Source organism: Erythrolamprus reginae, chromosome 10 (assembly GCF_031021105.1).
Source record: "Erythrolamprus reginae isolate rEryReg1 chromosome 10, rEryReg1.hap1, whole genome shotgun sequence".
NCBI classification, from domain to species: domain Eukaryota; kingdom Metazoa; phylum Chordata; class Lepidosauria; order Squamata; family Dipsadidae; genus Erythrolamprus; species Erythrolamprus reginae.
Window position 1 is genome coordinate 35370992 of NC_091959.1, and position 14060 is coordinate 35385051.

The 14060-nt window shown below is 44.7% G+C and overlaps 2 protein-coding genes across 2 annotated transcripts in view; one reads left to right on the plus strand and one right to left on the minus strand.

Annotated features, from left to right (window-relative positions):
• The window catches only part of RSPH14 (radial spoke head 14 homolog), a 104670-nt gene that overhangs the window by 32399 nt on the left and 58211 nt on the right, over positions 1-14060 (minus strand). The window lies entirely within an intron of this gene.
• GNAZ (G protein subunit alpha z) overlaps positions 1-14060 on the plus strand; it is a 67990-nt gene that overhangs the window by 16836 nt on the left and 37094 nt on the right. Inside the window, exon 2 of the mRNA XM_070762470.1 lies at positions 1517-2772. Within this exon, the coding sequence (XP_070618571.1) occupies positions 2050-2772 (723 nt within the window). The 5' untranslated portion in view covers positions 1517-2049. The remainder of the gene's footprint in view (positions 1-1516; positions 2773-14060) is intronic.

A 14060-nucleotide genomic window follows, 5' to 3' on the forward strand; every position in this document is an offset into this window, starting at 1 on the left:
ACCGAGGTGGCGAGTTTTGTCCCCGTTGCTGGGGGATCTTCCTGAGGCTGTGCCCGATGCAGCCTGGAGTTGTAGGAAGTCACGCTCCTCCTGTTACACACAGAACCCGGCTTCTCTTTCTTTCACAAAGCTCACACGTTGGGGTGAAATGACAATTTTAGCTCTGGATGGAAGGATTCGGATGAACTGAGCTAACTGCTGGCACGTCTGATTCCTCAGGAGGATCCAGCTGAGTGCCCTACTTTGAGAGGAAGGTGGCATGACACCAGCTTGGTACCTGGGCTATATTTAAGTACAGATCTGTGCGTTTCTAGTTAGTGAAGAAAGTGCCCTATATATCATTCTGCGTGAGGTGCTGGTTGCTGGAAATGGGAAGTAAAATAGGAATATCTATCTATCTATCTATCTAGCTAGCTAGCTATCTACCTACCTACCTACCTATTATCTATCTATCTGTCTATCTATCTACATACCTACCTACCTACCTACCTACCTAGTATCTATCTATCTATCTATCTATCTATCTATCTATCTATCTATCTATCTATCTATCTATCTACCTACCTATTATCTATCTGTCTATCTATCTACCTACCTACCTATTATCTATTTATCTACCTATCTATCTATCTACCTACCTACCTATTATCTATCTATCTACCTACCTATCTATCTACCTACCTATCTATCTATCTACCTAGCTACCTACCTATCTATTATCTATCTATCTATCTATCTATCTATCTATCTATCTACCTACCTACCTACCTACCTATCAATTATCTATCTGTCTATCTACCTACCTACCTACCTACCTACCTACCTATTATCTACCTACCTACCTACCTACCTATCATCTAGCTACTGTATTTTTCGGAGTATAAGAGGCATGTTAGTTTTTGGGGAGGAAAACAAGGGGAAAAATTCTGCCTCTGCCTCCCAGCAAACAGTATAGATAATATACAGTGTGTGTATTTCTGTGCATGTGTGTCTGAACTCTTAGAAATAGCAAAGAATTGGAGAAATGTACATTATGGCACTATATCAATGCTGGAAAGTTTTCTTAAATGTAGTCCCACTAGCACCTCCCAATTATTTAAATAAATCTATTTTAGTATTAAGGTCTGTAAAGGGCGGGCATAAGTGCACTTATGTGCCTAATGTTCCTGTCCTAATTTGTTTTTATCTTTTCTATCTCTACTTTATACTCATATTATGTTAAACATACTACAGTACAATACTATATTGGTATGACAAATAAAATAAATTAATAAATAAGTAAAAAAGAAGGTGATGAGCAACCCATCTGCTTTGCCACCAAGGGGGAAGGTGAGGTGGGCAAGGCCTCTTGGGCTAAGCACACATTCCCAGCCCCAATCCTCTTCCCCTCCACTGGTTTCCCCACCACTGCCCCTCCTGTCCATCCAGGCTGCAAGGCGAGGGGGTGGGGGAAAGGTCTTTAGGGACACAAAAAGAGCCGGCAACTGAGTTCATTTATTCTGCCTTCCTTTTGCAGGTGGGGACGACCGAGTCCTGTCCCCAAACGTGATGCCGGCCCTCAAGAATTGCCTGAGAAGCCGAATGCGTGCAGCACCCGGGTCTCCCAGGGCTCCGTCTGCACCTGAGGGCCCCTTGCGGGAGCAGCTGAACCACCCATAGCAGGCCGAAGCGCACCTGGCCGACGCACGGAAGCTTCCTTGTGTGCAGAAGAGGAAGGCCGAGCGATGCAGGGGGACGAGGGCAGGCCGAGGAGGGAAAGAGATCGGACTCTTTTGTAAGAGAGAGAAACTCCTCCCTTACTAGGACGTGCAACTGTGCTTCCCCCAAGTCAGGGGGCCTTCAGAGCCGTTGCAATGGTGGCCTGTAATTGCGGGTGAGGCATCCGTCGAATTCTGTATCCCTGCCGGGAGAAGCAGAGCTGCTGGTGGAGGAGCGTTGTGGAGGAACCTTCTCAGCTGCCGCCCAGCTGTCCATCCCCTGGAGACCCAGTTCCCGGAGCTCCCCTTCTGAGAGTCTCAGGTGGCCTCTCCCGCTCGCCTCCGCTGTACCATGGGATGTCGGCAAAGCTCAGAGGAGAAAGAGGCAGCGCGGCGGTCCCGGAGGATTGACCGCCACCTGCGCTCTGAGAGTCAGCGGCAGCGGCGGGAAATCAAGCTCCTTCTCCTGGGCACCAGCAACTCCGGCAAAAGCACCATTGTCAAACAAATGAAGATCATTCACAGCGGCGGCTTCAACCTGGAGGCTTGCAAGGAGTACAAGCCCCTGATCATCTACAATGCCATTGACTCTCTCACCCGCATCATCCGCGCCCTGGCGTCCCTGAAGATTGAGTTCCACAACCCCGACCGGGCCTATGATGCTGTGCAGCTCTTTGCCTTGACGGGCCCTGCCGAGAGCAAAGGGGAGATCACCCCGGAGCTTCTGGGGGTCATGAAGAGGCTCTGGGCCGACCCCGGGGTGCAGGAGTGCTTCCGCCGGTCCAACGAGTACCACCTGGAGGACAATGCCGCCTACTACCTGAACGACCTGGACCGGATTGCCGCTTTGGACTACATCCCCACCGTGGAGGACATCTTGCGCTCCCGGGACATGACCACGGGGATTGTGGAGAATAAGTTCACCTTCAAAGAGCTGACTTTCAAAATGGTGGACGTGGGTGGGCAGAGATCCGAGCGCAAAAAGTGGATCCATTGTTTTGAGGGGGTGACAGCAATAATTTTCTGTGTGGAGCTGAGTGGATATGATTTGAAGCTGTATGAAGATAACCAAACCGTAAGTGTGCCTGAGCCTTTCCTTGGTCCTTCTTGACGGCCTCATTATGGGGCTCTGTGGCTGAGCGCCAGGGCTGGAGGGTTTCTAGAGTCCATCCTGCTTACTGACAGCTTGGCTTCCTGGGCTTGCCTCCTGCTGCCTTGACAGAAGGGCTTCACCTTCGCTCTATAGGGTGCGTCCCAAAAGTAATGCAATTATTTTTTTAAAAAATAATTTATTGAATAGATTTGCACAAACACTTAAAATTCTTCAAAGCACTGTCCTTGGGCCTCTACACATTTTTTCCAGAGACTCTGCCATGACCAGTACATGCCCTGGAAGACACCTTCAGGGACCTCTCGCAAGGTCTTCGTCACGGCTGATTGGATCTCTTCTATGGATGAAAAACGCGCCTTACCACAATGCGCTACGAGTCCGAGAGTTCCTGGCCAAACACCAGGTGCCAACGCTGCCCCCCCCCTCTATAGTTCTGACGTCGCCCCAGCAGACTTCTTTTTCCCAGTCCTGAAAGGAACCTGTTTTTCGTCCATAGAAGAGATCCAATCAGCCGTGACAAAGACCTTGCGAGAGGTCCCCCAAAACCCCTTCCAGGGTGCGTACCGGTCATGGCAGAGTCGCTGGAAAAAATGTGTAGAGGCCCAAGGACAGTACTTTGGAGAATTTTAAGTGTTTGTGCAAATCTATTCAATAAATTATTTTTGAAAAATTATTTTCTCCAAAGTACTGTCCTTGGGCCTCTACACGCTGCGTTACAAAAGTAATGCAAATTATTTTTGAAAAAAAATAATTGCATTACTTTTGTAACGCAGCGTGTAAAGGCCCAAGGACAGTACTTTGGAGAATTTTAAGTGTTTGTGCAATATAAAAATGTTTTGAGTGTTGCTTTTCCCCTCCTAAACGTGATCTTTATTGTCCATGTTCTTTGGTCTTCCAAAATCTTGCCTTGCTATAGAATTTATCTATGGCATCTGACTGGCTCTGCAGTATCCCTCTGTTCTGATTGGCTATCCTGGATAACCAAAAGGTGCCTTTTTACCCAGCAGGCAATTGGACTTTCTGTTTTTTCTTTGAAGACATTTCGCTTCTCATCCAAGAAGCTTCTTCAAAGCTTCAAAGAAAAACCAGAGAGTCCTCTTAAAAAAACACCTTTGCAGGAACCATGACCTGGAGGGCTGAGAATCTGTATAGATGTCAGCCATCCAAAGTGTGAGGTCCATGAGTCCAGCTGCTGGTAAATGCTTTGAATCTCATAGGATATGTCCAAGGAATCCCAGTAAAGGTCAAATCCATTGCTTGGTGCACCTGGTGGGTCATTGCAACTCCACACAATCACTGTATTGCTATTATTTATTAAATTTGTTTGCCACCCATTTTGCCACAAGGTGACTCAGGGGGCTTAACAATCAGATGAGCCTTTCGTTGATTATGGACTTTGAGATAGATATCGTTTACAATTATTTAAATGATAATTTCTGGGGACAGTTCAATACAGCCCCAAATCCATGTGGCTCAGCTATATGGTCCTTATAGGGATCCCTGTAAGTGTGTGTGGGATTAATGTGGGTTTTAATCTGAATTTTAGAGTTAGAATTGTTAGAATTGACTTCTTTTTAATTGTTCTTGTATTTTATATTGTTGTAAGACACCCTGAGTCTTCGGGATTGGGCAGCATAGAAGTCGAATTAGATAGATAGATAGATAGATAGATAGATAGATAGATAGATAGATAGATAGATAGATAGATATAGATGATAGATGATAGATAGATGATAGATAGATGATAGATAGAAAGATAGATGACAGATAGATAGATAGATAGATAGATGATAGGTAGGTAGGTAGGTAGGTAGGTAGGTAGATAGATGATAGATAGATAGATAGATAGATAGATAGATAGATAGATAGATAGATCCCTAGAATTCAGACTCAGAGCCCACATTGCACACATCCAAGACTGCCCCTGTATTTTGCATCTTCTTTTTCTATTCCTCCTAATTAATATTTACCGGTTCTGAAATAGAAATTGAAGAGCTCGGGGTTTCTTGGAATCACTTCTGACCATCATCCAGCTGTGTGACCATAGAAACTGAGAAAACGTTCACACATTTCCTCATGCTGCACTGGGTTGGTCGGATGCATTTCAGGAAGGATGCAAATCTCCACAATGGAGAGGCAGTGGTGGGGAATTGCAGGCAGCACGAGGCCAGCGCAAGAGCTGCCTGCTAGCTCCAAGAGATCTTTGCCTTGCAGCCAATGATGGGAGAAGAGAGCTCCATTTTGAATCCTCATGTAGCTCAGAGAGAGCTTGCTGCAGCTATAGCGGTATAGCCAATGTTTGGGCATATAATAAAGATGCTCTAGAACAGTGCTGGCAAACCTTTTTTTCCCTTGGGTGCCGAAAGAACGTGGGTGCACGCTATCACGCATGCCTGAGTGCCCACACCCATAATTCAGTGCCTGGGGAGGGCAAAAACAGCTTCCCCCCACTGGAGGCTGGAAATGGCCTGTTTCCCAATTTTTGATTGGCTCAGTAGGCTGGTGTTTCGCCCTCCCCAGGCTCCAAAGGCTTCCCTGGAGCTGGGGGAAGGGTAAAAGCACCCTCCCCCATCCTCCCTGGAGGCTCTCTGGAAGCCAAAAATCAGCTGGCCGGCATGCACGTTGGAGCTGAACTAAGGCAACAACAGCTCACGTGCCAGCAGATATGGTCAGCGTGCCACCTGTGGCGTCCCTGCCATAGGTTTGGCATCACTGCTCTAGAATCACGTAGGTAATAATAATAATAATAATAATAATAATAATAATAATAATAATAATAATTTTAAAAAAATTAGATTTGTATGCCGCCCCTCTCCGAAGACTCGGGGCGGCTCACAACAATAATAAAAACAATATTATAGCGAAACAAATCTAATATTAAAAAAGAAGCATATAAAACCCTATCATATTTAAAAACCAAACAACACATACATACCAAACATAAAATATAAAGAGCCTGGGGGAAAGGTGTCTCAACTCCCCCATGCCTGGCGGTATAGGTGGGTCTTGAGTAGTTTACGAAAGACAAGGAGGATGGGGGCAGTTTACGAAAGACAAGGAGGGTGGGGGCAGGGGGAGTTGATTCCAGAGGGCCAGGGCTGCCACAGAGAAGGCTCTTCCCCTGGGGCCCGCCAAACGACATTGTAAGGTAAGAAGAGATCTGTGCAAACGATCGGAAAATGATACATAACATAAGAACGTAAGAAGAACCCTGCTGAATCAGGCCAAAGCCCATCGAGTCCAGCATTCTGTGTCCCAAAGTGGCCCACCAATTATCCATGGGGATCTTGAGTAGAAAGAGGAGGCAAGACCCTCCCTTTCTCTTGACCCCCAACAAATGGGACCCAAGGGAATCCTGCCCGCCTCAACCAACATAGAGGTGGCACATGGACATCTGTTTCAATAACCACCTATGATACACTGGCATCCCTGAATCTGTCTAATCCTGCCTTGAAGCTCTCCAGGCTGACAGCTGTCACGACCTCTTCTGGAAGGGAATTCCATCAACCAAGGACCCTCTGGATGAAGAAATATTTCCCTTTATTTGTCCTCGCTTTCTTACCTATGAGCTTTAGGGAGGGCCCCCTCGTCCTTTTATTGTGTGATAGAGAAAATAATTTTTCTCTATCCACCTTTTCTATGCCATGCATGATTTTATAGCCTTCGATCAAGTCACCCCTTAAACGCCGTCTTTCAAGGCTGGAGAGACCAAGGCGTTGCAACCTGGTTTCATAAGGGAGGGGTTCCATGTAGAAAGAAAATACCTCAATTGGAGAGAACATTTGTAGCTCACGGTTGAACTGTTGGGTCCACGGTGCTCTCTAAGCTAGGCTCTTTTCCTTGCAGAGGTTTCATGACCAAGGTAGATAACATCCTCAGCGCAAGCCCACTCCCCTTTAGCACTGATGATGTTATCTAGCTGGGTCATGAAATGTCTGTAAGAAAACCACCCCGCTCAGAGAGCATCAAGGACTCCAAAGAAAATTTGGTTAACTGAAAATATTTGGAGATCATAGTCTGTAGAGATTCTCAGTCAACCAGGTCTGGGTTCTTGCAAAGGTGCTTTATCAGGAGGCAACGGGATTAGATTGTGAGTCATTCCGTGTGAAATGGAGCAAGTTTAAAGATCATCCCCACCTTACCATCGCAGATTTTGATGAAATTTGGCACATAGCTTCTTTATGATATAAAACTACGCCGTGCAAAATTTTAGTTCAAAAGACTAAAAATTGGGAGTTCTAGGAGACCTCAAATAAAGTTTGCAAAATGCTGAGTCGGCAAAAATGACATTTTGGGCCAACTTCTAGAAGCTGTAAATGCGGCAGTTTCAGTAGTATGTTGGAGATATTTGGAGAACCTGCACACCTTGTAAAATCTGAGGTGTTAAGGTGGGGACCACTGGTCCACTTGACACGAAATGACCCTTATTAGAGTTGGAAGGGACTTTGTAGGTCATCTAGTCCAACCCCCTGCTCAAGCAGGAGTACCTACACCACTTTGGACAAATGGCCGTCCAATCTCCCTTTGAAAGTCTCAAGTGTTGGAGCTCTCACAACCTCTGCAGGCAACTTCTGTCCTACTGGTTGATCGCTCTCGCCGCCAGAAAGTTCCTCCTTATTTCCAGGTTGAATCTCTCCTTGGTCAGCTTCCATCCGTTTTTCCTTGTCTGGCCTTCTGGTGGTTTGGAAAACAGCCTGACCCCCTCCTCTCTGGGGCCACCCCTCATCGACTTTCTTGTTTGTTTGTTTGCTTTTTAAGACAAAGTCCAGTTGCCTCCTAAAAAAGCACCTTTGGGATACAGTGGTACCTCTACTTATTAACTTAATTCGTTCCGTGACCAGGTTCATAAGTAGAAAAGTTCATAAGAGGAAGCAATTTTCCCCATAGGAATCAATATAAAAGCAAATAATGGGTGCAACCCTATCCTAAAAGTCACCCCTTTTGCTTTGCGCTGCTGGGAATCCCCGCCTCCGGTCTTCCATTGCCAGCTAAAGCGCCCGTTCTTGCATTGCTGGGATTCCCCTGAGCCTCCCCTCGCTGAGATTCAAAGCAGTGCAGGGGAAAATGAAGGGAATCCCAGCGAGGGGAGCCTCAGGGAAATCCCAGCAACGCAAGAACGGGCGCTTTGGCTGGCAACGGAAGTCCGGAGGCAGGGCATCCCAGCGGCGGCGGCTCAGGTTCATAAGGTGAAAATGATTTTTAAGAAGAGTCAAAAAAATCTTGAACACCCGGTTCTTATCTAGAAAAGTTCTTAAGTAGAGGCCTTCTTAAGTAGAGGTACCACTGTATTTGGAAATTATGTGGAATCACGAAATCAAAAGCTTTCACCTGCTCAGTGCAGAAACCCTAATCAGATGCTCGGCAACAGAGCTGTGTTTATGACCGTTTAAGTGTCCCCAGGTCATGTGATCCCCATCTGCAACCTTCGCAGACGGCTTCCGACAAGCAAAGTCCATTTTAGAAGCTGGATTTGCTTACTGATCACCTGACAACCACGGCACAAAAAAGGTTACAAAACTGGATGCGACTCACTGCTAAAACTGTTTTTGCTTAGCAATGAAACTTCTGGTCCCAGTTGAGTTTGTAAATGGAGAAGTGCCATCAGTAGCCATCTGACTCGCAACCGAGAGCGATCTTAATTGTTCCCGTGATTACGGGGAGTCCTTATTTAATGTCCACTTGTTCAACCACTGTGTGAAGTTACAACTGTGCCGAATGAGGAGTACTTCCCATAGTCTGACAAAGTCCTTTCTTTCAGGCTTATTGGTGTGGTCCCCCACAGGGCTAGTGTGTCCATCCAGTGTTTTTTAACTTTGAGAAAGAGCTTCAGTCTTACTGAAGTTTTAGCAAGCCTAGCAGTGAGAGGAATACGAAGAAAATGAAATATTCAACGAGAATATTTTATTCATTCAGATCTAGGATGTGCTCTTTGAGTGTTCCCTTTATTTTTTTGAGCAGTGTATATTCCTTGCAGTCACTATTCTATTTATTCACACTATTTAGCTGACCCTCAAGTGGCCTCAAGAACTCTCAGAGTGCTAAGGACAAGTTGACTGCAAGGAATATAAATCCTTCCATTCTCTACCATTCAGTCAGAGCTGAAGAAGCTTCCTAGATGAGAAGTAAAAGTCTTCAAGGAAAAACAAAGTTTCTTGAAAAAGCACCTTTGGGACACACTCACTGTACTATACGTTTTTGCCCTTATTTCCAAATTGGTAGTCACAGTCAGAGGAAGGCAGACAGTGCTGGTGATGAGTGGAGCACCAGCTCACGTGTGCCGATTCTCATCTAAAGTAATCAGCTCGTGTCACTTGATCTTTAGTTTGGCAAAGGATCCCGGCTCTTTTAAAAAATTATTTGTTTGTTTGTTTGTTTTGTCCAATATACAATATAGGTTGAAGAGAATATACATGTAGTAATATACAGTGTTCCCTCGATTTTCGCAGGTTCGAACTTCGCGGAACATCTCTACCACGGTTTTTCAAAAATATTAATTAAAAAATACTTCGCAGTTTTCCCCCCTATACCACGGTTTTTCCCGCCCGATGACGTCATATGTCATTGCCAAAGTTTCGTCTGCCTTTAAAAAACATTTTTTAAATAAACTTTAATAAATAAACATGGTGAGTAATAATCTAAATGGTTGCTAAGGGAATGGGAAATTGTAATTTAGGGGTTTAAAGTGTTAAGGGAAGGCTTGGGATACTGTTCATAGCCAAAAATAGTGTATTTATTTCCGCATCTCTACTTTGCGGAAATTCAACTTTCGCGGGCGATCTCGGAACGCATACCCCATGAAAATCGAGGGAATACTGTATATCAAAGAAAGGATAGAAAAAAAGATATAAGAATAAAATACGTCAATGAAGAATAGAGGAAAAGATATATGAATGGAAGAAAAGATATATGGGATATAGGAGAAACAATTGGACAGGGGACAGAAGGCACACTAGTGCACTTATGCACGGACCTCTTAGGAATCTGGAGAGGTCAATCGTGGATAGTCTAAGGGAAAAATACTGGGGGTTAGGGGTTGACGCTACGGAATCTGGTAATGAGTTCCACGCTTCGACAACTCGATTGCTAAAGTCATATTTTTTACAGTCAGGTTTGGAGCGGTTAATATTAAGTTTGAATTTGTTATGTGCTGTTGTGTTGTTGTGGTTGAAGCTGAAGTAGTCGTTGACAGGTAGGACATTGCAGCATATGATCTTGTGGGCAATACTTGGATCATGTTTTAGGCGTCGTAGCTCTAAGCTTTCTAGACCCAGGATTGTAAGTCTAGTTTCATAGGGTGTTCTGTTTCGAGTGGAGGAGTGAAGGGCTCTTCTGGTGAAGTATCTTTGGACATTTTTGAGGGTGTTGATGTCTGAGATGTGATATGGGTTCCAGACAGATGAGCTGTATTCTAGGATGGGTAGAGCCTTTAGAAAATTACAGCTGCAGCTTCTTTGCACTAAGTGCCCAACTTGCATATTCAGGATCTAAGAGCTTTTATAGACAATCTAGCAGAAATGTTTCATGAATAATATAGTGCTCACACTAACGTTTTTCCCCTTCCCTGAGCAAAAAAGAAATTAGCCAGGCTCAGCTGTGGTCAATGGTAAAGAAACAAAGTCCTCTAGGTTAGCCTGCTGCTAAGGCACATCTGGAAGGCTGCACTCCCAGTTGTACACCCACTAAGAAGGTGAAAGCCTAGCTGTGCACCTGTGGGAAATATTTGTGTCACTCATTATAGCTGCAAACACAGTGAAGTATATGATCATTATAATTTACACTGATGTGCAAACAAATTAGCGTGAAGTTCTTCCCTGGAGATGCTGTTGGCTTTGCACCACTCCCTTAAGCGTTCACTTGCCCTTTGTCACTCCTCACAAATTAAAAATACATTCTCAGCCAGGGTTAGCTAGAAAATAGATGGTTTGCTTCAGCCCACTGTTATATTAAACCATTTGATAACGTAGACCACAACCTACTTTTTGGTGGGTTTGAAAAATGTGGGCTAGACAGTATTTATTTATTTATTTATTTATTTTTTATTGATTGATTGATTGGATTTGTATGCCGCCCCTCTCCGTAGACTCGGGGCGGCTAACAACAGTAACAAAAAACAGCATGTAAATCCAATACAGTACTAAAACAACTAAAAAACCGTTATTGTAAAACCAAACATCAATACATGCAAACATACCATACATAAATTGTAAAGACCTAGGGGGAAGGTATATCTCAATTCCCCCATGCCTGACGGCAGAGGTGGGTTTTAAGGAGCTTACGAAAGGCAAGGAGGGTGGGGGCAATTCTAATTTCCGGGGGGAGTTGGTTCCAGAGGGCCGGGGCCGCCAAAGAGAAGGCTTTTCCCCTGGGCCCCGCCAAATGACATTATTTTGTTGACGGGACCCAGAGGAGGCCCACTCTGTGGGACCTAACCGGTCGCTGGGATTCATGCGGTATCACCACCAGCCTCCAACATCTGCTCCTTAATGGAGCTACATCTGCCTGGAAGGGAGCAGGCAGTCGGGAAGCCCAAGGTTCTGCCTTAGGCCCAGGAGGACTCTTTGATATCTTCAGCAATGGTTTAGATGGGGGGATAGAAGAGGAACCCATCAAATTTGCAAACAAATTCAAGCTGGCAGGAATAGTCAGCACCCCAGATGTGACAGGCTTAAGATCCAGGTGGGTGCTGCATCCATTACTGGAGGGTGTTAAGAAAAGACTAGACAGCCATGTGTCTGAAATGGCGTACGTTCTCCTACTTGAACAGGGGGTTGGACTAGAAGGCCTCCAGGATCCCTTTCAAGTCTGATGATATTCTACCATGTTCCCCTGAAAATGAAACCCGTCTTATAATTTTTTGAACTCTGAAATAAGCGCTTTGCCTGATTCCCAGGCACTCAAAAGCCCTATTGGGTTATTATCAGGGAATGTCTTAATTTTTGGGGGGGAAACGGCATACAGTGATACCTTGTCTTACAACTTAATTGGTTCCTGGACGAGATTCGTAAGGTGAAAAGTTCGTAAGATGAAACATTGTTTCCCATAGGAATCAATGTAAAAGCAAATAATGCGTGCAAACCCATTAGGAAAATCCAAACTTTAAGGCTTAAAGAAAAAGCGGCAGGCCGACAAAGTGAAGGCTAACAGAGTGGAGACGGACAGCAAGGAGAAGCGAGGAATGGAGGTCCTAACAAAGGCTAATGCCTACTTCTTGGTGGGTTTGAAAAACGTGGGCTAGACAGTATCACCACCAATCTCTCCCAAAATCGCCCCTTCAAAACCTTCCTACGTTGCCCCAAATTCCTCCAAAAATCCCCACACCAAAAGTTTCCTATCTTGCCCCAAATTCCTCCAAAAATCACCACTCCAAAAGCTTCCTATCTTGCCCCAAATTCCTCCAAAAATCACCACTCCAAAAGCTTCCTATCTTGCCCCAAATTCCTCCAAAAATCACCACTCCAAAAGTTTCCTATCTTGCCCCAAATTCCTCCAAAAATCACCACTCCAAAAGTTTCCTATCTTGCCCCAAATTCCTCCAAAAATCACCACTCCAAAAGTTTCCTATCTTGCCCCAAATTCCTCCAAAAATCACCACACCAAAAGCTTCCTATCTTGCCCCAAATTCCTCCAAAAATCACCACTCCAAAAGTTTCCTATCTTGCCCCAAATTCCTCCAAAAATCACCACTCCAAAAGCTTCCTATCTTGCCCCAAATTCCTCCAAAAATCACCACACCAAAAGTTTCCTATCTTGCCCCAAATTCCTCCAAAAATCACCACACCAAAAGTTTCCTATCTTGCCCCAAATTCCTCCAAAAATCACCACACCAAAAGCTTCCTATCTTGCCCCAAATTCCTCCAAAAATCACCACTCCAAAAGTTTCCTATCTTGCCCCAAATTCCTCCAAAAATCACCACACCAAAAGCTTCCTATCTTGCCCCAAATTCCTCCAAAAATCACCACTCCAAAAGTTTCCTATCTTGCCCCAAATTCCTCCAAAAATCACCACTCCAAAAGCTTCCTATCTTGCCCCAAATTCCTCCAAAAATCACCACACCAAAAGTTTCCTATCTTGCCCCAAATTCCTCCAAAAATCACCACTCCAAAAGCTTCCTATCTTGCCCCAAATTCCTCCAAAAATCACCACACCAAAAGTTTCCTATCTTGCCCCAAATTCCTCCAAAAATCACCACACCAAAAGTTTCCTATCTTGCCCCAAATTCCTCCAAAAATCACCACACCAAAAGCTTCCTATCTTGCCCCAAATTCCTCCAAAAATCACCACTCCAAAAGTTTCCTATCTTGCCCCAAATTCCTCCAAAAATCACCACTCCAAAAGCTTCCTATCTTGCCCCAAATTCCTCCAAAAATCACCACTCCAAAAGCTTCCTATCTTGCCCCAAATTCCTCCAAAAATCACCACTCCAAAAGTTTCCTATCTTGCCCCAAATTCCTCCAAAAATCACCACTCCAAAAGTTTCCTATCTTGCCCCAAATTCCTCCAAAAATCACCACTCCAAAAGTTTCCTATCTTGCCCCAAATTCCTCCAAAAATCACCACACCAAAAGCTTCCTATCTTGCCCCAAATTCCTCCAAAAATCACCACTCCAAAAGTTTCCTATCTTGCCCCAAATTCCTCCAAAAATCACCACTCCAAAAGCTTCCTATCTTGCCCCAAATTCCTCCAAAAATCACCACACCAAAAGTTTCCTATCTTGCCCCAAATTCCTCCAAAAATCACCACACCAAAAGTTTCCTATCTTGCCCCAAATTCCTCCAAAAATCACCACACCAAAAGCTTCCTATCTTGCCCCAAATTCCTCCAAAAATCACCACTCCAAAAGTTTCCTATCTTGCCCCAAATTCCTCCAAAAATCACCACACCAAAAGCTTCCTATCTTGCCCCAAATTCCTCCAAAAATCACCACTCCAAAAGTTTCCTATCTTGCCCCAAATTCCTCCAAAAATCACCACTCCAAAAGCTTCCTATCTTGCCCCAAATTCCTCCAAAAATCACCACACCAAAAGTTTCCTATCTTGCCCCAAATTCCTCCAAAAATCACCACTCCAAAAGCTTCCTATCTTGCCCCAAATTCCTCCAAAAATCACCACACCAAAAGTTTCCTATCTTGCCCCATATTCCTCCAAAAATCACCACACCAAAAGCTTCCTATCTTGCCCCAAATTCCTCCAAAAATCACCACACCAAAAGTTTCCTATCTTGCCCCAAATTCCTCCAAAAATCGCCACACCA